Source organism: Festucalex cinctus, chromosome 3, assembly GCF_051991245.1.
Source record: "Festucalex cinctus isolate MCC-2025b chromosome 3, RoL_Fcin_1.0, whole genome shotgun sequence".
Classification (NCBI taxonomy): domain Eukaryota; kingdom Metazoa; phylum Chordata; class Actinopteri; order Syngnathiformes; family Syngnathidae; genus Festucalex; species Festucalex cinctus.
This window is the reverse complement of record NC_135413.1, coordinates 14,562,774-14,588,120: the sequence shown is the minus strand read 5'-3', so window position 1 is coordinate 14,588,120 and position 25,347 is coordinate 14,562,774. Positions and strand designations below refer to the sequence as shown.

At 38.9% G+C, this 25,347-nt stretch overlaps 2 protein-coding genes across 4 annotated transcripts in view; one reads left to right on the top strand and one right to left on the bottom strand.

Moving 5' to 3' along the window:
* Nucleotides 1-1,973: 1,973 nt before the first annotated feature.
* On the bottom strand, nt 1,974-23,926 carry LOC144015726 (GTPase HRas). The gene is made up of 6 exons (XM_077515989.1): nt 23,534-23,926; nt 12,258-12,410; nt 7,024-7,202; nt 5,244-5,403; nt 4,643-4,767; nt 1,974-2,698 (listed from the first exon to the last, which is right to left on the bottom strand). The coding sequence occupies exons 2-5, from the start codon at nt 12,366-12,368 to the stop codon at nt 4,648-4,650; spliced, it is 570 nt and encodes a 189-aa protein (XP_077372115.1). The 5' UTR covers nt 12,369-12,410; nt 23,534-23,926; the 3' UTR covers nt 1,974-2,698; nt 4,643-4,647.
* lrrc56 (leucine rich repeat containing 56) overlaps nt 23,709-25,347 on the top strand; it is a 14,109-nt gene continuing 12,470 nt past the window's right edge. Inside the window, exon 1 of one of the 3 annotated variants that reach the window (XM_077515983.1) lies at nt 23,709-24,579. In XM_077515983.1, the coding sequence (XP_077372109.1) occupies nt 24,421-24,579 (159 nt within the window). In that variant the 5' untranslated portion in view covers nt 23,709-24,420. The remainder of the gene's footprint in view (nt 24,580-25,347) is intronic. The other 2 variants (XM_077515982.1, XM_077515984.1) reach the window with 2 other exon arrangements.

Here is a 25,347-nt window from a genome sequence, read left to right as displayed (position 1 = left end):
TTTGTTTACATGGGATGCGAGTGGGATTCATGAAGACATATAGTCATTGAATATAACTAATTGAGCAAGAGTGAGCCAATTTGGCATTTTATTGGCTATATACGACAGAAAAATCCATTCTTTTAGACACTTCAGTATGACGCAATTTGACCTTCAATTTCTGTACAGCACGTCTACCCAACATGTTTTTTTTTCTGTAGTTGCACACAAAGTAAACAACAGATAGAATTTTTCATTTGCATATATAAGAAGCTACAAAATACAAACAGGTAAGAGCAGTCTTTTGAATAAGGTAGCAAATGAACGCAGTAGTAGAGAACAGAAGCGAGTCAGCACTGAGAGAAACACAGCGACAACCCCCGATCCAGCATCCATTTCACAAATTAATCGCTCACATACATGTACAGTACACATGTGGTTCTTGAGGATAGTGTGCGAAGTTTAAGCATTCTGAGGCGTTAAGTGACATTGTGTGTTACACTCTGCAAAGGATGACTTCTTTAAAAACTCTGTAATGAGTTTTAGAAGCACATGGAACAATAGTCAGGTTTCCATCCAAATATTTCTAAATTTTTAAGCGGAATTTGCGAAAGTAGGCAAAACGGACATGCCTGTTTTCATCCGTTCTTCATTTGCGAAACGTGAGAGGAGACTGCGCCACGAGATGACGTCATATAAGTGTGTCTCTCTGCCACAAGACACAAACTGGAAACTCCATTTGGAGTGACCTCTTCCTGAGGTGACTTTATATTGAGGAGGGGGAAAAAAACACACGCATTGGACAGATTACTGATCTAAAATTGAATTTATGTTTAATTAATAATTCTTTAATTTTCTAAAGTTCTAAAAAGAATTGTGTTTCTTCGCCTTCCCAAACATATATTACTTTATCATCCTGCCACTTTTTTGTGACTACAAACGTATGTGTGACGTAGTATCTGGCCAAAACGTGCGACGTATATGCCAACACGCTGTAGTCGTTTATTCGCATGTGTTTCATAGACAAAATGTGCATTTTCCTTTTTTCGATACGCTTCAAAATCCATCCCCTCCAAGCGTAAAACTTTTGTACAAATTTTGGGCCTTTTTTTTCCAATTTCTAGCGTTTCCATTCAGTGTTGCTTTTTCGCAATTGTTGAATATTCAAATGAAAATAGGTGGGTGGAAACCCCACTACTGAGAGTAAGTTGTTTTCTAAATAAACTGTATCTCGAGCTAAAATCTGTTGTGTAACTGTGCAAGCATGGCATGTTGCTCCTCTCTTAGTCAAATGCTTTGTCAAATGCTTCCAGCTGTAGCAACTGTGCAAAAGCACTGTACCCTCACTTACTAACAGTGCAATGTAAAATGGACAGATATGAATTCTACTGCACCAGCACCAATATACTGTACAGTAACCATTGCTGTTATTAAACTACTATTATTGTCATCATCATCATCATCATTATTACACAAAGACAACTCTTAGCAAAGAAAAGAATGTAAGGCAGCTGCATTCAGAACCAACACATCAGTTATAATATGTATATATATATATATATATATATATATATATATATATTAGGGGTCATCTCTCCAATAAAAGATGATTCGATACATATCTTGATACATGGTGAGCGATTTGATTCAAGAGTTGTTTATTTTAAAGTGGAACAATTCGATCTGGTTTGATTCCATGGGATTTTGATTCGATTTGGTACGGCTGAGAGTATGATGCAATGAGTTTGTTGTTGTCGTTTGACAATATGAATGAACTTGTCACTTAATGAGGCCTTTCCTTCAAAGATAAATCTAAGACAAGATAATTGAAAGACAACTCGATATGTACCTCGATATATCTGAAGGTGGAATGATTCAATACACTCATTTTTTTTAAAAATGAAAATAGATTATCTGACAAAGTTTTTTGTTGCACCCCGCATATATATATATATATATATATATATATATATATATATATATATATATATATATATATATATATATATATATATATACACACACCCACACACACTGTAGTCATGTCACGAAAATTGCTAAGCTCTATTTATCAATTGAGATCAGTGATTTCACCCACAAAAAGTTCCAGTTCAAAACCAAAATGCACATCTTTTACAGCGAGGCTAACTGTTAAACAACAATACCTTCTACAAATACCCAGGTCAGCCTCCACCTTTAAAGGGAGGTAGTTAAGATTTTTTTTTTTTTTTTTTTTTAACTGGGTTACGCGAGTGGTTATAAAGCAAACAAATGAAACCCAGGCCCTGCAGAGCAAAACCAGGGTGCAAGAGGAATGAATGTTTCAGAGTGAGGTGAAAGGGGGTTGGGGATGCGAGGTGCCCCCTGTATGACCAGTGTCGAGACTGAAAGCAATAAGTTAGTTACCCAGCATTGGGATTGATTATTGTGATTAGTGGTTTTGCTCACCTGTTGACATGGAGGAAAAAAAACAAACAAACCAAAACAAAACAAAAAACAGTAAAGGGCTGGCCAAGCTTGTTCAGGTATAGCCACACGGGCAACAGTCAGTCCAAATCTTTCTTTCCATAAAAAAGGGCTCCCGTTCAGCTTCTTCTCATAAGACCACAATTGCAATCGTTTATTTCACTTTCATCATTCAGTTTTTTCTTCCTATTTTCCACAAGTCCATGCTGTGACTTCTTGTGCTGTTGCATTTCTTTCCAGCTGCAAAGGGGAGCTTGGGGAAAAAGGTGGCAGGATACACAAGTATTAATACTCAAAATGGAAATACTAGTTACTAGTTTTATGACAGTTCTGTTCCTATGCTAGCGATGAAACACATTTTTATACTTAAGATGGAAAGAAAGAGACATTGTATTTTAACCTACACAAAAGCATCAGTGAAATCATAATTACAGCAAATTATTAAGTATTTGTCTGAAAATACTTCCAGGCCATGAAGAAAAAAAAAAAAAAAAAAAAAAAATCAAAGGAAAAAATATAACGTTGCAACTGAGCATTCCTTCTTGTAAACACACTTTCTTACACCACTGCGCAAAAAAAACTTCAAACATTGTACATCAGGACCGTTGATAACTGATGGCCGTCTGTACTTCACAAAAATATCGTTAATGATTAATTCACATTTATATTAATATTATATTTATATTGTATTGTTTAAAATGAGTTATTTATTTTGCATAATGTGGGTTTTATAAAATCCAACTGAATATTCAACATTTGACATTTTCTGGACTTGTCCAAGCCATTCCTTATGGTAAGGCTGAACCTGAGATGCAAAATTATGTGTGTAGAACAGTAGATCAATGACAATTGATCAAGTTCAGTGGATAAAACTGAAAATATTTAATATTAAAAATGCAAAAACATGTTGATTTCATCATAGTTATGAAATTTGTACTAGAGTGTCAGTAAATTTCAGGTGGCCCCTTGGCCACTGTTAACGTGGAACCCTGGTCAAATTTTGCAAAGTTCACCTATGGGGTATATGCCACGGAAGAGGCGGGACGTGATTTTGCAGAACAGTTTGGTTCCAGTCCGGGTTGCGAATGCGCAACTGAGGGGCACAAAGTCGGAAGCACAAGTATTTTTGACGCAGCCCACACGTCGCAAACCGAACCAGCACCAAGCTGATGTGCAAAAACAGTCCCGCCTCTTTCGTGGCATATACCCCATTGTCTGACCCCTGTAGCAAAACGCACAAACTGAGCAGAGTCCTTTACTCTATGACATGTAAGGCAATCATGGAGTCACTCGTGCTGAACATGATCAAAGATGACTTATATGTTGCAAAAGCAGTGATTTATCAATGTGTCGGAAACATCTGACCGGAATGCTCTCAGGTCACGCATGTTTTCTAAGGTTGCCTGGCCTCACCTGTGCAAATCTACATGAGAAAAGACTTTGAGATTTGCATTAGCCCCTCTGACTGACTTTGATGGGCCAGTTTGACACAATCAATAAATTCATGAAACACCGCAACATGAACCACCAAATCATTAAATAGTGAAATAATTACCCTTTTGATATTTTAATGTATTAAAGACATTGTTTTATTGTTTATTTAATTTGGGCACTTTAGTCCTCCATGCTGGAGTAGGGGCGACATTACTCTTTGACAATAGATTTGGACCAGTCGAGCCTTACAATTTGATGGCTCATTTTATTATGTGTTAAACTGCTGAACATTTTAAATGTTAAAAGGGTTGGTGACTCATTGAGCCATTTTCAGCAGCAAAAACTTAATATTTTATCCAGAATGAATTTGGTAACTTCATTATTTTTCATGTACAATTAATACCTTGAAAATTGAAGATGACATCACCTGTGCTGAGGAAGTGGGTAACGATTAACCCCTGGGCGTTATCTTATTTTGAAATGACTTGGTCAGAACCATCAAAAAGCCCAAAACGGGTCACAATAATGCCTAACGGTTAATCATAGCTCAGTTTGCTGACAAAACCCAGAAAACAGGTGAGCCATGATTGGTCGTTACCTACTCCCTCAGCACCTGTGATGTTATCTTCAGTTGACAGTGACAAAATATGAACTTTTTACTGCTGAAAATGGCGCAATGAGTCAAGTAACCCTTTGATTTAGTTTAGCTACCGATTGCATGTAGATAAAAACTAAATTAACAAAAACTATTTTATAATCTCACCTTCATCACGATACCACACAGCGACAACTCATACAGTCTTGACCACTCTCATCTGGTGGGTTCAGCTTCCTCAGCTTGTGTTGCCTAATTTCCCTGACCAGTGTGTAGAAGGCATCCTCTACTCCCTGTGCAAAATACAGACAGAAATGAAATGACACTTACTTTGTCTTGATTTAGGTCGCTGGCATCTTACAATTAATTTACAAGATTGTTCCATGGGCTAAAATCTAGAACCGTGATCAATTGTAAGAGAGTTGCACAACAAACACCTCCCCTCAGAGGAAGCAAAGCCTTCAGGAGAGCACACTGTGGAGAATTGTGTCAGTGTTACCATGGCAATCATCTGCACTAGCCTTCATCCAGATCGCAGAGGAGTGGGCTACACAGTTAGCGCTACTTTTGAGTCCGTTCAAATGTATTTCTGCTCTCCAGTAAAGGTAACCTGGATATGACTCATTGTACCTTGTACAACACAATAACATATTTAACAGCTTTCAATGCATTGTTGATTTCTAGGCTTGAAAAACTGTTGGTGTGGGCCAACTGTACAATAACAATGAACAACGTATCATGTCAACTATTTGAACTTCACATTATGTACCTGTCGTGTCTTTGCAGAGGTTTCGATGTAAGGGATGCCGTAGGAACGGGCGAGTTCCTGGGCTTGCCTTGTGTCCACTGTGCGTGCCGGCAGGTCACATTTGTTGCCCACAAGCACCATGGGAACATCATCTGAGTCCTTCACACGTTTAATCTGTTCTCTGTGGATTGCACACAAAATATAATGGAGACATACTTAAACATTAGCAGTCCTAAATTGTCTTCCAACTTGCCGCAGCAGTACAACGTTAAATTAAAGGAGGGAAATCAACCCCCCCACAATTCTTGAAGTCCCACTAGTCAAAATAGGGAATTATTTTAAAATTGCATTAGTGGAATATGAGTTAAACAGAAAAATCCAGCAGTTTTTATCAATATTAGTAGGCGGCCATTTTGTACAGAAGAGGATTAGGGCCAGTGAAGAGAGAAAAAAAAAGTTGGGCAGGATTCTCACTTTAAAGTCAGAATCCTGAGAATAAAATGAGAATCCTGCCAAACTTTTTTTTTTCTCTCTCTCTCCTCTCTTCCGTAATTTTGCCACTTGCTGTCCAGTGAAAATGTCATAGTTCATCCGGTCTCATGTAACAGTCAATCACAGCTCAGCTTCAGAAAACAGGTGCGCTGTGATTGGTCGTTGCCTGAACTGTGATGTCCTCTTCAATCGACAGCAAGTGAAAAAATGGTCGCCCCCTGAGATTGATAAAAATGACTGGATTTTGCTGCATAACTCATATTCCACAAATGTAATATTAATCAGAATGTCATGTTTGGACTAGAGGTCACATATAACATATTATTGTCAAGAAATGTTTAAGGTAGACTTCCCCTTACTACTAAATTGTAGTACAATATCTCTTGTTAGAGAGCTCCCTGACTTATACTGTAAACAGCAGCTGATTCACAACTGGAAACCGAAGCACCCAGGGAACACTAGGACCCTGAGGAGGATCGAGTCCCTGCTGGTGCAGGGGACTACTGAACTGCTGAAGGAAGGATGGTGCTGGGGAGGAAGGGAAGCGAGAGAGGGAGGGATGGAGATGGACAACAGGCAGGCGGCAAAGAGCATTACCTCATTGCTACAGCAGCCAGCAAATCGAGAGGGAGAGGAGGGGGTCCGATCAATCTATTAGCTCCTTCCTCCTCAGTTACAGTGCAGCAGGACACATCCACATTAGTCATAGCTAGGCCATTTGTCATCAACACCACTAATGGTGTTTACCTGCCTCAGCTTATGGCCTTGTTATAATTCAAATGCACCAAGTGTTTCATACAATAAACTATTTCATATACGATCTTCAAATAGTAACATCTGCAATTCTAACCAGAATGTTGCAACAGGCAGGGAATTATTGACATTTGTCAAAAATATTAGCCATTTACTGTTAAAGTTTGTTATTGTACTTTGACTGGTTGAATGAAGGGAGAGTTATAGAATACATATTGTCTTGTTAACTTGGCATGTCACAAATCCAAAGATGGTACAGGGGAACTCCTCCCTTTCTCCTTCTGTGTCCTTGGGAGTCTCATCTCCAGCTCCCCTAATTGAGTCAGGATCGATGTCATTGGCATCCTCCAGTTGGGGCTAAGCTTTCTTTAGCTGTGTTGTTCAATGCTACAGCCTGACCACCACCCAACCACTGCAGAGAGCTGGCACACACTTAGTGGAAACACGTGCCTCTTCCTTTGGACTCTCTCTCACAGCGCCCATAGAAGTGTGCACTGCACACACAAATTGCCATACTCCAAGTCATAATTTGCCCACTCATTGTCATTTTCCACACCTGTATTGATGAATGTCCTCAAAGGATTTGGTGTTGTTGATTGCGAACACGCAGAGGAACCCCTCCCCCGTTCTCATGTACTGGTCCCTCATTGCGCTGTATTCCTCCTGACCTGCAGTATCTAGGATGTCCAGCAGGCAGGTTTCTCCGTCAATCACAACCTGTTTCCTGTATGAGTCCTGCAAAGCAAACGGAATAGACACAATTTCATTTCAAATACAGACAGCAAGGCATTCTTTGGCCCCCTTAAATCAACAGACCTGATCTTTGAAGTTGGACAAAAGTTTTCCAACACTACTCACATGAGATCACATAAACATGATATGCAACACCTATAACACAGGTGTAAATCTGTTTTACGTTTCCTTCCTCGTTTTTTGCAACAGGTATTCCAAAATATGGGCCAGCCTCTTAGATGTTTACATAAGAAGAATGAGATATTAGGTTATCACTTATCCTAAGCCTCTTCCGCAGTGGCCACCTGAAATGACATTTTCCTAGATTTTTCACGGCTTGTTATCCAGAGTATAAGGTACTGATGCAGGATGGGGCTTTGAAATCGACCCAGGAATTTATTGCCCGGCATTTAAAATCAGATACATAAAAGTCAGAATGCCGCCGGCCGGGACCAAAGTTTCAAGTTTCAAGTGGAAGTCAACCATAAACATTTCTTTACAATAATATGTTACATGTGACCTCACTAGTCTAACCATGACATTCTTATTAAAGGAACACTTTACTTATTGATCCATTTTTAGCAGCAAAAAGTTGCTACTTTTTCAATAATTAATTTGGTGACGTGATTATTTTTTTATGTACATTTAATAACTTTTAAACCGATGTTAAAATGAATCGAACGCCGGCATGTTTGTTACACGTGACTAAATAACCCGGATGTTTACGTCACTAGTGTGTAAACGCTACACTATGGAAGCACTATGCAACGCAGCCGTGCATCTAGCGTCAAACCCGGAAGGATTAAACCTTATCGCTTCGATCCAACACGACAAAATAACCCTACCGAAGGAAAGTCTGCCTTGGATGTGAAAGGTGTGGCGCCAGATGGTCTTTTCGGGCACAAAATAAACTTTAACGAACGAGTGAATCAGGCGGGGGGTGAGTGGTGGTGCGGGAGCTGCACAGGAATGGACAATCCGCTAATGAATGTGTGCTGTCTGGAAATGAAAGAACTCGAGGATCGGTTCCTTGCGGACAATCTCAACTGCCAATATCCAACAGGTAAAGTGACACACAGCACGAGCAATGCAAAACGTGTGGAACTGACGAACTATTTCAGGAAAAAGAAAAAATAGTAAAATTAAATGTATCATCGTTACAGCGCCCAACCTCCCCTAGCTGTTTTTTTTCTTTTCTTTTTTTGCGTAGCGTCCCGATGATGTAAACGAAAGGTTGCCAGAAGGTTGTGTATTAACCGTGTTTATTTATAGACAGAATGAAGTAAGGAAATGCGAGACGCCGTTACCTAGGCTGGTTACCACAGGAAGAACAGCGGGACAGAACACAAATGTAGTACGTCGCACATGACACATGATAATGACACTAATCCACATTCTATAAATTTTTTGGTAAAATAAGATTATGAACATGGTCAATTTGTGAAGTATAAACAACTTACGAGCTAATAAAACATAACGTCCTGGTCCCCGTACTTGACAATGTTCACACTCAAATGAATTATGAAATAAAACAGTCCGTGCAGTATAATAACGAATGCCCCCCCCACCCCCTAAACATGCCTACCTTTCGCTTTAAATTTGCTTCGCTTCTCCGAGATCTTTCAGTGGCCGTAGGGAGACCTCGATTTGTGCCGGCTGTTGTGAGAGTGAAGGCTCCGTGTTGCTAGCAGTTGCGGCTCCTCCATCGGCTTGATTATTTCCCACGTCTGGTTCTTTAAAGATACTCGGTACTGCGTTGGGCTTTAGTATTAGGCGTGTGGCGTACCCCATCTCAAATTGTAACATATTTTCTTAGTCCTCATGCCTGAAATGTTCGCTGCGCGCACGCCTGCTTGTCCTTCGGGAGGTTGACAGCACTTAGCAAACAAACCATTGTCTACTCAAGTGTTTTTTTTTTTTGTTTTTTTTTGTTTTTTTAAGGGGGGTCTCGCGGGTTTTCCTTGCCGACGCCTTGCAAAATTTTGCAATACACAAAGGCATAAGTGACAGTTTGTGTCCTCCTCGTTGTTATGTCTGCGTGAACTACTGTTCGCCAAGCGAGTATACACACTTGTTACGTCACCACTCGGGGGCGTTCCAACACGGAAGTACTTCTATGTTGAAGAAAAGTTAAATAAATCAATATAAGGGTGTATTCTTCAGCTCTTATGCATTTTTCGTAGCTAAACTAACTATTTACTGCCGATCAAGCCATACATGTAAAATTAAAGGAGCCTTCCTTTAATATTACATTTTTGGAATATGAGTTATGAAGCAAATTACATCCATTTTTATCCATCTCAAGCGGCTGCCATTTTGTTTGTCACTTGCTGTCGACTGAAGAAGATGATGTCAATGATGCTCAGGCTGAGGCTGCAACCAATCAGAGCTCACCTGCTTTCTTAAGCTGCGCTGTGATTGGTTGTGCTGAACAGTACGGTGTGTGTGTGTGAGTTCCCGACTTTATGAAAGTACCCTAAATGCACCAAGTTATTTGCGCAGCAGGCGTGTGATGTTGGAATCTGCACTCGCTGACTGTTTTTTTAACCTGTTTGATGACACTGCGTTTGGAGCTAACGTTAAACACTACAAAAAGAATTACACACATATTGTATATTTAAAGTAAAGAAATTTAATTTTAAAAACATCACTAGTATTAATGCTAATAAAGCCCATGCAAAACAAATCCCACTGGCATGCTGACGAGAAATTAGCATCACTTTGGGAGTTACCGATATATTCCTGAACGAATATTCACACAAATAGGCCGTAGAAACAGATACACAGAGGTAATATTACAATACTCAAAGGAACATATTATTCCCAATCTGTGAAACTGTTAATAGAGCTCCATTGCAACTTTCTTCTCATTTTAAGTGTACACTCCATACATGCGCGGCTGACGGCACCACACTAGCTCTCAAGGCCAACGTGCGCACACAGCAGTTTGTTCTTTTCTTTATATTGCTGTTATTTTAATATATTCTTATTTTACTTTGTTACTAATTTATTTTCTCATTGTCCTTTGAAGTTACACTTATTGTTGAGCTTTTGAAAATTCAAGGAATTTTTTATCGTACGGTAATCTAACATACATATTTTCCACAAGATGTGGCACCTAATCCGAGGTCCCAGTTTACCCAGTAAATCCAAAGATTTGTAAAAATAAAGATTGAACAATAAAATATGATAAAATAAATACACTACTGACTGAGTTAAGGGAGATGCCTATTCATGGTTTCAATGAGTGCAAAGACGCAATTCAGCAAATGTGTGGCTGCAGCAGGCTTGAATTTCACATGATAATTATGAGGTCATTGTTAGGGATGTAACGATCAGGGCAATATCGTGATATCGTGATATTGAAATTGCCACAATATAATCATTGTCATGTTCACAATATTTAACTCATTCACACCTTGCCATTTTCACAGAAGCAATCCTGTTCGCTCCCGGCTGTTTGACTGAATTTTGACTGATTTTGCAAGGCCCACAGAATATTGTGTTCTATTGCTATAAAAGCATGGAACATATCAAAAGAAAGATTCAAGTCTCTTCCTTCATCAGGAAAAAAGTATGTTTCTATCTGTTTCCGTTTTGCAGCAATTAGCATTAGAAAAGAGCTAAGTTTCATCAGTTTTCACAAATTTATTTAAAATTCTAAGTAATGAGCTTTTTTCCTACATGGCCCTGGTTGATCTCCTTTGCTCTGCTGCCACCTGCTGGCCGTTTGTGTAATAACTACCATTTCTGCAACCGTTCTTTGCAGTTGAGAGGCTGCATCAAAGCCTACTGTATGCTCCAGCATAAAAAAAAAAAAAAACCCAAAAACAAACAAACGTATAAATACGTTTTTGGGACACTTAAAACATTAAAAAAACAAAAAAACAAAATGTATTAACACATTACTGGGAGCAAATGAGTTAAAAGGAACACATCTGTTAAAAAAAAGTCAGGTTGATTTCCATTTGTGCAGTTCTAGCACCCTCTAGTGGCTAGTTTATTAGTGCAATTTCATTTTTATTAGGGATGTTTTGGCCTTCTATGTTTAAAATCTATGCTAATTGTCAGATGAAGGGGAACTAATTTGCTTGTGAAGCGATCAATGTGTGCTTGCATTAGCAAAAGTGCCTCAATATTGTTTTTAGAGATTGTAGGTGGTTTATATGCATTGCTGTTATGTACAAAAGCACAATATTGTGCTTTTTTTCTTAGTATGAGCTTTTTTTTTTTTTTTTTTTTTTTAACAATATTGTGATCTTTTTTAAATATCGCCCCCCCCCCCCCCCCCCCCCACACAATATCGTGATAATTATCATATCGTGAGCTTCATATCGTGATGTTTGGATATCGTTACATCCCTAGTCATTGTATACTTGGCAAAAATAATACAGTGTTTAATAATAAAGTGTTTAGTGTGCAGGGATGAATAGGCATGAAGCTATGATGGTAGTTTTGTGTAGCTGAGTTTTGGTACAGTAGACCACCCCCACACCCATACATGAGTTTACATGAGTTTACATTCACATGTTTTCCCATTGGGCTTAACAACTACTGACGAATTCCCTTTCAACTTTCAGGTCATACTAACACCACAATCGACGAACCAAGTCAGTATTAAGCCCTCCAGTGTGCAGCCACAAAAACGTGGGATGGGAGTGCCTTCCCTTTGTTTATTAGAGCATAGGAGCCAGGAATGCAAATACACAAAAAGGACATTGTCTGCCCAGAGGCAGGCGTGGTGAGAAAAAGAGAAAGAAAATGGAGGGGGGGTTGGACAAAATCTTGCAAGAAAGCATGTATTACTTTTAAAACATGTCCGATAACGCTGTATGAGATGTGTTTTCACCTAAATATCGGCCAGTCAATAATTTCAGGAATAATCCACTCTGCTACAAGATTAAACAGTTTTTCTGTGCACCATTCATAAGGAAAGTAATGTTATAAAACAGTAGGAATGTGCACCACTTTTCTCTCTCACTAACTTCTTACTCATAATTCTAGTGATACTGACGTGAGAATATGTAGAATGTGTATGAAAGAAAGAGAGTGCTGTACCTCTATGGTGGGGTCATATTCATCCACAAAGTGGTTCTGGATGAGTTGGATGGTGAGTGCACTCTTGCCCACGCCTCCAGCACCCACCACCACCAACTTGTACTCTGTCATCTTTGCCGCTGTGCCTCACACACACATACGCAGACACTGCAGCTGGAGAGAAGAAAAGCAAGCAGAGTCAGGCTGACATTTAGTACACTGACAAACTCAACACACTTTTCCTAAACTTCGAATCATATCTGTGCTGTTTTTGTCATTTAGCTATATAACATGTAGCTATATAACATGTAGATAGACATGTAGATAAAGAAGTTTGGTGAATGCGAATCGGAAACCGGTGGGGTTCAGTATCGCCAACAAGTTGAGAACCACTGATTTAACATGTATATGATTTTGAGCTCATTTTATTCAAATTTAAAAATACACAGGGCTGTTTAACTATTAATACATTTACGAAGATACAAAATTGGAAGTTGATGTGCAGTATCAATAAATACATTGTGTGAGATTGTGACTTTAGTGGTTACACTGTATTTCTATGGTGGAGACCAATATTTGACAGTACAACAGACATACAAAATACACTCTGCCATTTGGCTGGCTTTTTCCTAATTTACCAATGTGGACAAGCAAGACATGTCTAAACATTTCTTGCTGTTATGAAATCAATGGGAAGACAAAGCAGTCATAAGGGTGTAGCTGATATACAGTGACTCAGTCTACTGTAAATTTACCACAAATGTACCAAGTTTGTGACCTGAAAATGATCTGAAAACAGACAAGTGGCAGTCATGATGGTAGATGATGTGTCAGCGTAATGAAGAAGAGAAATTTCCATGATGGCGGTTTAGCGAGATTACATCAAATGCAAGTTAGGGCTCGTAATCCATGGCCAACCGCATGCTCATTCTGCCAGAGGCCCCTAGCAACTATATGGTTACAGTACAATTTGACATACTCTGTATGAATGGATGACAATGAGTGACAAGGCAATACTGTCATGGGAATAATGTCTCAGTAGACTTTAAAAGAGGAAAATCCCAGTGATTCCCCAAGTACAGTATGACTAGCCGGTATATCTATTACATGGGGGCAGCTATGGTCAAGAGGCTAAGATTGTGGCTGTGACCAAAGGGGCTCAGTTTGGACTGTGTGTATTACTTGTCTTCACTACGAATAAACAATTACATTACTTTATGTGTGCATTAAACTGTACACAAAAATACATTCAAAATCTTAATGATACTATGTTATGCAGATGAAATGATCATCGCCTTGATTTCCAAGAATTTACAGTAGGAGAGCCCATAGATAAACATACACATGGAGTGTGTGCAGTATAGATTCCTTTGAGTGGTTTGTCTTTAATAAACTCTGTGTCAAAGGCTCTAAGATTAGCCATGCTTTGCTCACTGATGTTAATGATTGACTGAAAGGTGGACTCCATAACTAAGAACATAGCCATTAAGCTGCAGCAATGGATCCTACATTCATTAAACTGCTGCTGAGCCTTGCAGGAACAGGTGGCTCTGAACACCGTAACCAATGTCCACGGAGGCGTCCGAATGGAAAGACCACGTAAAACAACATACCAGTAAATACTTTTTCAATTGTTATTAAAACACCATCATTTACTGGTGTATTGTCAAAGCAAGCTAACCTGTCATTTTGAAAGTCTAAAGCCATGTGTACATGAGATGAGAGCAAACATGGACCAGAGGGGTGAGAAAGAAAAATGCCAGCAACCAAGGCATTATAGACCACGTGGCAAATGTGCTGGAGGCACCGTTATGGCATAGGAATATCTGCTTGCCAATGGAACTGGGTCATCGATGTTTATTGATGACTGTCTACTGATAGAAGCAGAAGTTGTCTCATAGTGATGGTGTACATAAATGTAGATCCTGCGTACAAGATATGTAAAATGCAGATAGGCTAAGAGATTAAAAGGTAGCATCTGAAGCATTTCCCTCAAAAATAAACACTGGATGGATACAAATCAAATTTGTCTTTTGTCTTCAATTTCTAAATGAACGAAATGAACTGAAGTCCTTTTTCCACATTCCAAATGTTTTTTTTTAACGATGTGATATAATTGCCAAATATTGGCTTAATAAAGGGTAAACACACTGGGTAAGTCCTTTAAGAAACATAGCCTAACTCGTTGCAACAGCCTGTTGAGAACTTCCAAGCCCTGAAGGGGAAAATTATATATAATGCATTACAAGCAATAGAGAACGAGTTTAAGAATATTATGAAGTGGTTCAACATCAACAGACTATCTATAAATATTAGTAAAACCAGATTTACAATTTTCAGTTGTAAAATGTCTAGGGGTGTGAATTGCCTAGTACCTGACGATTCGATTCGTATCACGATTCACAGGTCACGATTCGATTCGATACCGATTAATCCCGATACGAATGGTCACGATTCGATACCGATTAATCCCGATACGAATTTATAAGTCGATTGTTGCGATTTTTTTTCATTCATATTTAGAAAATACTAATCAGTAAGCTTGTAGAGTGTAAGATTTATATGAAAATGTATTATTTATTTGTCTTATAGAGGTTGTAATCTGTTTCATGTTTGAACAGCATTAAAATAAAAATATTAAGGCTTAATGTGCCGTTCATATAACATTCTTCCATGCTCAAGGTGTGAATCCTAAAAAAAAAAAAAATAAATCGATTCTGCCGATTATTGAATCGATTCGAGAATCGCGCGATGTAGTATCGCGATATATCGCCGAATCGATTTTTTTTTACCACCCCTAAAAATGTCCATGTTGAAGCAACACTGACTGTGCAAAGTATAGAAATAGAGAGGACTAATGAAATAAAGTTTCTAGGGATTATTATTGATGAACATTTAACATGGAAAGCGTATATAGAACATGTCAAAGGTAAGGTATCCCAAAAGAATCATTGAACAAGAATGCTTTGTGATTGCTATATAATTCATTGATTATTCCATACCTGACCTATTGCATTCAAGTGTGAGGGTGTGCTGACAAAACCTAGCCGAACACATCTTTCTTTTACAGAAACGTGCTATTCGTGTCGTTTTCGGGTGTGGATACAGTGATCACACTAATCCAATATTTATGTAACTAAAAACTTTAAAATTCAATGAATTGATGGAGTTTAACCGCCTTAAAATAATGTATAAAGCCCATCATGATATTTTACCAAATAACATGCAAATAAAATTTATTAAAAAAAAAAAAAAAAGGGGGAAAGTGAGTACAAATTAAATTAAGAGGAATATTTCTTCCAAAGCTAAATACAGAACAAAACAAAAAGAACAATGTATTTTCAACTCAAGGTGTCAGTTTGTGGAACAATCTGGATTATAAAAACTAAATTATCTCAGTCCATTTGTATTTTTAATTAATTAATTTATTTTTTGTTAAATTTTAACTTCATTTATTTTTTGAAGAATTAAATAAAAATTTTGAATTGAATTAAAATTTAATAGAGTGGCTTGGGCTGAAGAGCGACATGGCCTGCTTGCTGTTGGACAGTTTAACAGAATGTTAACCTGCAAATTTAGTAGGGATGCACGATATCGGTGGCCGATAATTATCAGCAACTATCGACCAATTTGACGTCAAACAGATAAAACAGATAATAGAGAAATCTGCCAATAATTATCGGCAATTTTGATTTTATACAAATAAACCAGACAATAAAGAAATCCAGCATAGACATGCCACGTTGGTCCATCTGTTGTGGTTGTGGCTCATATCAATAAAATTCAGTTTCATGGTGCTTTACATACATTGAAACATTGTGCAAAGTTTATACAATGTTTCAATGTATATGTTAGACTTGTAGTATGATTCGAAAGCATATTTGTATTCAAGTTAATTTTGTAAACAATTATTGGCTTACTTATCGATATCTGCACTTCTAAATTATTGGTTTATCGATATCGGTTGAAACTAGCATTATCGTTCATCCCTAAAATTTAACGTCGCGACCTGCTACAGCAAGCCACTGGTGTTGGGTTGACTTGCTGCGAGAGTCTGTTGGCATGAAAGTACCAGCTTGGAATGTTGTGTTTACAAACTGCAACAGAAATGTTTTGGACTGTCACTTTAAGTGGACATTTAATGTAGTTTATTTTAACAGGATCAGAAGACTACGTCATAATGAATGTGCCAATAAATAAGAACATGCTTCATTTGTACAATAGTAAAACAGTACTTTAGCTTTATTTGCAGTTAAAATGAGCTACAAAAATAGAAAACATAAAACAAATTCTCAGAATTCATTGGATTAGGTAACTACCGCACTTAAGTGAGGAGATTTTGCATGAACAGCAATAGCACCGCAAACAGAATTGACACCAATGGTGATGCATACCCATCACACAGTGCACACCTGCCGAATGGTGACAGTTGAAATTGAAAATTCAACAGAGCCATGGCTGCTGCTGGAAGATTGGAGGCAGGAAACCAGACAGCCTTGATATCTCCTCTCAAACTAGGCCATGTCAGCGGATGATAAATAATCCACACAAGGAGATGAATAGAAAACTTCATGTTTAGAGATGCTGTTGCTTTCGTCCAGACACTTGTCAGTATGGGCTTGCGCACTGAGCTGCTGCCTGCTCTGATGTGTCAATGGGATCATGATCAGCACATCATTTATGAAATATATTTCACCACAAGTGTGTTTTTGTTTGTTTGTTTTCGAGCAGTTCCCAAAATCTATGCATGGCTATGGCTATGGCTTGAGCATAGGATCACTAACAGTATGTCCGTGTTGAGAGATATTTATAACTTGCTAGATCCAGCCTGGGAAATTAACAGTTGGTTTTGAAACACTATACCCCCCTGCCTAAGCCAAGAGGATAATCTTACATGACAGTTTAAGGTGGGCCCTTGTGAAGGGAACTGATGGGCAATGGCTGAATATGAAGGAAAGTTTTATTGCAGTATTATTGCAAAACAAAAGGGACGCTATAACAGAAAAAAATAATTCCGCTTTTAAACTAACTTAGCTTTTCCTAAGCTCTCCATAAAAACATGACAGCATTTCAGCCTTATTTACAGATGTCAACCGTGTAAAAAGAATAGCATAAGAACCATCATCTTTCCTAGTATGATTTCTGCTCTCAATTGAAGTGCTTAATTGGTTAAAGAATCCATACTGGCAGAGTCACAAGTCTACTGCCGAGATAATCGATATTTAATGGAGCGTTGATGGTAAGGAGACCCTCTCTGGGGAGGTATCAATCCAATACAAGGCTCCACGACAGCTTGCCACACCCTCCTTCTGCACTACTATGACATCATCCTCCCAAACAAGTGTTGACTGGCAGATGAGCCAGTCAAATTCTCCCGTTCTGAAGCCATCAAACATGTTTGAACATTCCAGAAAGACTATCCATTTTGAGGTAATCCACATTTTTAGACATGTAAAAAATGACTAAATGCTTAATTATCCATTCATCAGCCAAGCACAAAGCAAATCCTCCATTTTGCACTTGCATTTTGAAAGAAGTTGCCCTCTCAACATTTCTCTCCTGCGGATTTTGTGTGCAGGTGACCTTTCCCTATGGGGTCATTCTTTGGGCAGCTGGAGCAGAGCAGAGTGAGACCATGGAGGCAGTAGCAGAGATTAAAAGGCCAACTGACCTCCACAAAGGACAATTGGTTATAGGAGGCAAGCACCTTATCAGACACAGAATGCTGCCAAACTCACTGGTTGGTCTTTCTTGCAAGCAGGGGTGTGGTTCACGGTTGATAGAGAAACACAGAAGATCCCTCTAGTGATACAGATAAATTAAACCATTAAAATCTGTTTAAGCTCATTTAAATTGCAGGTATGAAGAAATAGGGGGCTGGAGGTAAGGAAGCAAAACTATCTCCCTAAATTGTACTTATCAATACACAAAACAAATCTCAATTCACAGCGAAATGTAAAAAAATAAAAATAAATCTCACATCCAGGGAGTTAGGAAGGACATCTTAATCATCTTTACAGTATACAGTGTGTGAAGAGTCACTCTCATACTTGGCATAGGCTACTAGTCAGGCCCAGCTGTTCACAGAAAGGGATGACAGACACTCATCCCATCTAGCACTAGCTGGACTTGATCCAGCTCATTCACTGCAGCCTCAATTCATGGATGACTCATTGAAGACCTCATGAATGAAATTTGAGGCGCCCTCCATTAGGGAGTGGTGTTTGAATAAGTCACATTAATTGGCAATTGGAAATATTAACACTTCATAACCCAGTTATTTTCTTCTTTTAAAAAAATAAAATAATGTTTTTGAAAGTAATATATTTATGATGAAAAATGTTAATGTTACAAGTAAACACACCCGAAAGCAGAGGATTATGGGCCAGGAAAGGGCGGGGCATTAAATCAAATTATTTCAATTAATTGTCATTTTGAAAATCAAATCGTTGAAAATGTGCTAAATCGTGAAATCGAATTTTGTCTTCTGGATTATTACAAGATGTTATTCTTATGTCCTGTTACATCCAGATGTTAGTGTGAGTTGTAATTTTCCACAAGTGGCAGAATGTTGGTTGGGTGGTTTACAAAGAATTTAAAAAAAAAAAAAAAAAAAAAAAAAAAAAAAAAAAAAAAAAAAAGAATCGGTGTATTGCTGATTATTTTTTAAAACAAAATGAGAATGAGGAAGAAAATGATGGTAGTAAAGGAGGGCCAGCGGAAGGTGACAAATCAAGCGATACAGATGGTCAGGGGAACATCAGCCGAGGAGCAGGCGAAAAAAAAAAAAAAAGGATTGACTTTTACTGAGCTAAACAAAATAATGTTCACATGAGTTAAACGATGAGTTAAACAAGTTATATGAAATTATTGACTTGTTTTGATAGCCACTGCTGTTGCAGGCAAACCTCGTGTTCCAATGACATATTTTGCAAATATATCGAGTTGCGTATGGTTAAGTTCATGCTGCAGCTCCACAAAAAATGGTGCGACCAATCCTGTGCTGTGCGAGCAACTAAAAATGTTACTCGCACCAGTACTACCAGTGGAAAAGTTAGTGTAGAGCCCTTAACTATGAACGTTAAGTTTACGTTAAAACTGATTGCGAATCATGGTCTGATTGCCAGTAGTACTTCTCAGTTTTGGCTTAAATAGACAATAGAATTGATCGGATTGGCTGTGGCTAGACATGTGTGTAACAGGACTGACATGGAATTATCTGATTGGCTGTTGACCAGAAAAAAAGATTAAAGATTCTTGACATCACATAGCTCATGACATCACATATCTTAAAACCAGTTGAAATTGGATGCCGATTACATCAGTTCAAAACAGACACTTGACCTCACGGTCATGACCCAAACATGACCCCTGCAAGACCCAAACCTAACCCTGGCATGACTCAGTCATGACATAGGGCCAATGAAGAGAGAAAAAAAAAGTTTGGCAGGATTTTCACTTCATTAGAATAAATCACTTTAAAGTCAGAATTCTCACTTCAAAATGAAAATTCTCACTTTAATCTCAGAATTATGACTTTAAAGTGAGAATTCTGAGAATAAAGTGAGAATCCTGCCAAACTTCTTTTTCTCTCTTCACTGGCCCTAATCCTCTTTCGTACAAATTAAGGACAAATATATAACTTTTCATTAATAAGACGTTACAACTAATATTAAGTGAAAAAAATACTCATAACAAGCTAAAATAATGTTGTTGTTGTTTTTTGTTTTTTTTTTGTTTTTTTAAAGTAAAATAAACTGTTGATTATGTAATTTTTTTGGTATTGTTTAGGACACTGGTTCTCAGACCCGGTTCTCGAGTACCCCTATCCAGCCTTTTTTCCCCATCTCTCCCCAGCCAACACAGCTGAGGATCGTTATCAGGCTTCATGTAGAGCTTGCTGATTAGCTAATTGTTTGAAACACCTGTGTTGCTTGTGGGAGAAATGGAAAACAGGCTGGATAGGGGTATGGTTGACAACCACTGATTTAAGAAAACCCTTTGCTTTACGTTCCTGGAATTAAACAGCTGCATAAACCAGAGAGAAATTCCTTCACAAAATTAGAAATTTGCTCCTCAAATTTGCTCCTCCACGATTAGGGGAAACCGGGGCCTGTTGTATCATTTTTTATACTTTTATACATTTCTTGGAATCAATACATAATATCTAAATAAAATGTATACCAGAGGAATGACCAAAGTCTTGGGTATATTTTTTCTATTCATGTCATTTTCGTATTTTGTGTCAGTGCAGAGTTATAAGCCATCAAATAGAGGGCGTGAACATGTGACATGTTGCCCCACCAATGGGTAAGTTGTCACACTATATGGGGTAATGTCACATTGGATTTTGCAACTAATAAAACAAGGACACAATTAAACTTGTTCTTTTATTAGTTTTTTTATTTGTTTGTTTGCTTTTCCAGCCAGAGAAATGGTTTATCATTGATCTTGAAAATTTACCATAGTCATTGAACAAACTAAAATATTATGAAATACAATAAAGTCCTTAGGAACTGCTGGCATATAGGTCATAGCTCTCAACCTCAAATGCCTGATTTGCTTCCCTTATACTGGAAATTTGAGATTAAATTGAATTAAAAACAAAAACAAAAAAACAATGGATGAATGAATGGTTCATCATGAGACTTAAACCAGTGATGACATGTGGGCATACTGTAGTTCCAACAACTGGAAAATCAATTTTTAAACAATTAAACACAACCTGGCAAACAAATTTCCTCACTCTTCAGACTCATCATCGGAAGAACAATTCTGCCATACATAAAAAGAGTTGCCAGAGGTGCATTTTTCATGGGCCCATTCTTTGCATATGTGACAACAAACCCCAAGAAGGCCGAGACAACTTACCCCAAACTACCATGTTGGCTAAAACTTGCTGTAGTTCAAAGATAACTTAAAACAGAGCAGTGACTGAGGCATGACAAGATGCCTGAATCTCTCCTCTAACCAGTCCACATGATTTGCTGCTACAATTTGTCTATGTACAGCGCCTGCTTAAAAAAATATGTAGTTGAAAATTTTTACTTTGGGTTGTGCAAAACAGATAACTGGCACTCATGTCAGCTCACAATGTGATATTCTCTTCTCAGACGGTACACAACCCCTAACCATTTATACGAAGGAAACTAGTATTCCACTTTTTCGTTGCAACCTCTGGTGGAGAAGAAAATTGCAATGTGACAACTTAACCGTGATACAACTAGCCCCGGTCTCTCCTACCCTACCAAAAAATAAAATAAAATTCAGAACCTTGTCCACCCAACGAATTGTAATCACTGGATGCCGGTCGGTTGGTCTGTCTGTCAAACACCCACACCCCTCGCCCGTAACAAGTAACTCATAGTAATCACTGGATTTTGGTCGTTCGGTCTTGCGCATATTGCTGATACAGAATGTTTATTTCCTATGTTACTAGAGGGGGGATTTTTTTTTTACTCAAGTAGTCAAACCTTATGCATGCTAATGACTCGCATGGCATGACAATGTTCTAAATCAAGTTGTCTCTACCATACACCACCTCTGATATGCCAGTTTGCAGTAGTGTTAACAGTGATTGTTGGCAGACAGCCAATAGTGTGAAGTGCTGTTTTGAGCTTCTTAAAATACACTATAAGAACAGCACAATTTTTTATGATCATTTTATGATTTAAAAATCTTGATTTGTACCCTACTTCAGACCACAAACAGTTGAGAATGACTCAACTGTATAAGGCCACTAAGATTAGTCGACTCACCACGAATACATCGTCAACCAAATCCGTTGACGACTAATCTAATAGTTGACATGTTGATAACATCATCATTTTAATTTTTACAGTCTTATTTTCCTCTCAAAAGTGCCTTGCTGTTCCTGCTGGCCATCTGCCTGTCTGTGACACACATGCGGGTCATCTGTGATGTAAACAGAAGCACCGTGGCAGTGTCAAGGCTAACCGGTGTCAGCAACAGAGTCCAAAAGTTACAGCACATTTTACTTTATGCAATGCAAAACTCGCGGAAATAGGGAAGCACTCGCCAACTTCAGTGATAAATGGCAGATGTTAATGATATAACTTCGACATCCAGTTTTGTGTATGATCTTGCCTCTCGAGCTAAAGTGAATTTGACAACAGAGCTAAAAGCTTTTAGCTAATTCGGTTGCTAGTTTAACTATATGTCTTTAGCCTAGCTAGCCCATTAGAGCAAACGACAGAGGAATGCTTGTTTATCTTGAAGACATTTAGCTGGTGGTGAGGCCATCCACATTGTGTAATCCATTGAAGACGTTGCTCCACTTTGTGGATGTCTCATGTCCGATTTACTCATCTACTGGCACATCGATTCACTATTTTGCTTGTTGGAGGTCCACGGTTTGTTGGAACGTTGTTTGGTATGGTTTTATTGAGGCCGAAAAAGTTTTGTGGGTCGATTTTACATTGGAGCGGAGACGAGCTTGACCGACCTTGCCCGTTTGGGGATGTAGTTTGGTCACTTTAAGACACAATCAATTCCACATAGGCAGCGGAACTCTTAACAAACAATTAATCAATTGATTGTTGTGCCCATAGATAGATAGATAGATAGATAGATAGATAGATCTGCAAACGGTACCCATCAGCATGTTGTAACATGAATACCGAAGTGACAGTGTCAATCAAAACTAGGCATTATTATGTACAGTATATCAGGGTGGACTTTTATGATGCAGCTCTTACTGCATAATGTTTAATTGTGCAGGTGCGCCTACAAGTTCCTCGGGCCCTTTCGCTTGACAATTACAATACCCGTCAGCCCCTCCTTATGCAACATTTTAGGGAGTCAGCATCATAACAGTTCTTCGACTCAAGCCTGGTAAAGGAATCCAACTTCCGCAGTGATACATTTGCAGTTTTCCTGACAGGGTGTCTCCCTTTCTGCGCGGTCACCGTTAGCGGCAACAGCAGTCGAATTTATTTGTATTTATTTCACAATGCATTTAATACAAGTGCATTTGAATGACTTCGCATTCTGTTTTAGGGGCAAGGGAAACATCCAGGAACCTCCTCCCAAGTTGAACGCTCTACTCAAGGGTCGTCGTCCAGAATGACAATTGCGCGAATTGCACATGCATTATTTATTAGGAACACACACGTAGCTCGAACTAAATCCACGCGTGTAAATGGAAAAGATGGCTGGTTGTCAATTAAAACCTCACCATTGCTAGCTAACATGTAACTGGGCAGCAAGACACAACAACACGCGGTACAAAGGCGGACACATTATTAACATCTGGAACGTGTTTACCGCATACTTACAACAAGCGGGGCTATAGCGATGCTTCGTCTGCCACACGAGAGGGGTAAAAATAAAAATAAAAAGATGTTCAACTCAAGTTCCCTCTTGAATTGAATACAGTATATCCAAACAGTCTTCGCACCGTTTCCGGTCGTCTTCAAATAACCGAATTGTTATTATCTGCCACGAACTGTACACTTTTCCTCCGCTAAATAGCACCGAGTGACTCGGAGGCACTCATTATTGGTTGGACAGAAATGTGCCCTCGTCGAACAATGTGGCTCTAGTGTGTGAGCACTGGCAGGCGAGAGGATGGGGAGTGGGGACAGAGGAGTGCGTAAAGCCCACGCCCAGCGCAGACCCAAGCAGAACCGCCCCGATGTGCACGAGCCGTGCTCGCCGGTTGCGCGCACTTCACGGGAGCGCGCACAACTCACAGGAAGCAAGTACACCCACTTTTTAGATTGTTTGCAGCAAATGGGCAAATACAATTTTGAGGGGAAAGAAAATAGATGTCTGCATTCAAAATAAAGCTCCACGTACACGCGATTAGTCTTTGTGAACGATATATACATTTTTAATTTAATAAAAACGCTACTTTGAATACTATTAATTAGACCTACGCAAATATTTTAAAGATCGGTTTAGCCACACACTTTCGTCTATTACTTCCGTATTTCGGAGTTAGCAAACTACATTTCCCATGAAGCCAGTACATCCTTGCGGTATCCAGGAAGATGAGAATTGGTTGTCAAGCAAACATTCGACCCCACCGACTGATCGAGTTGCGTTGGTTGAGAGGGGGAAATGGCAGAATTTTTTTTGCACAAGACCAATGTAGAAGTAAAACGAGGCAATTTTTTTCCCAACACCATATGTTCGACGTAGGGATTGTTAGTAGAGAAGAATGGATCGCGCGTGTAGAAAACGGGAAGTTCGGCCTGGTTCTTGCCGGGTGCAGGTGACTGTGATGGATGAATCAGGCCCCTTCAACCCAGCTCCTGTCATGAAAGGCGGTGAGGAGGCTGAAGCAACATTGGACCTCTGTCCGTCCCAGCAGAGGCTGGTAAGGTCACAAAACTAAACGACACAAGTAGCCTATAGATACACACTCTGGTAATTTCAGTGCATTTTCTAGAAATGGTTGGTCCAAACATATCTGTGAAATGGATTCTTAACATTTAAATGAACGAATTGAATTAAATTAATTCAGTGGTTACTGGTTAGCATATCATCACGGTGGAGGGGTTCTCGGTTGGAATCTTTCAGCTCCTTTGTGGAGTTTGCATGTTCTCATAGTCCTCAGCCTTGTGGGTTCTGGTTGGGTATTTAGCTTCCTCCCACAAAACATGAATGTTTGGTCCCTGCAGCCACCTACAGGTATCTCTGCACTGCCCATTCTTCATTGGAAAAGGCCTCTAGTTCTACATTATTGGGCTTGTGTTCTGCAACTATATTCATCACATCCCATCAGAGATTTTCTATTCTATTTAAGTCGAGTGATGGCAGTGGCCACCAGAATCGTCCAGAATTTCGTCTGCAAACAAGCCATGGTAGATTTGGAGGTATGCTTGGAATTGTTGTCAGTGTCCAAAATCTCCTGATAAATATTGTAATTCATGGTAACTTGTCTTGCACACGCTGGAGATTCCCTGTTATCTAAAGGAGCAAAACAACCACAGTGGATGACTGTCCTTTTGCTTTGGTTCACAATAAGTCAGGTTTACTTTCCTTACAGGCTTTGTTTTTCCTTCCCAAGATATGTTGTTGATATAGACCAGGGGTGGCAAACTGCAGTCCTCGAGGGCCGGAGTCCTGCAGCTTTTATAGATTT

Coding starts and splice junctions, on each gene's coding strand:
- LOC144015726 (XM_077515989.1), bottom strand. CDS start 12,368: ATGACAGAGTACAAGTTGGTGGTGGTGGGTGCTGGAGGCGTGGGCAAG. Junction 7,203..12,257: donor AATATGACCCCACCATAGAG/GTACAGCACTCT, acceptor TTTGCTTTGCAG/GACTCATACAGGAAACAGGT. Junction 5,404..7,023: donor GAGGACATTCATCAATACAG/GTGTGGAAAATG, acceptor TGCAATCCACAG/AGAACAGATTAAACGTGTGA.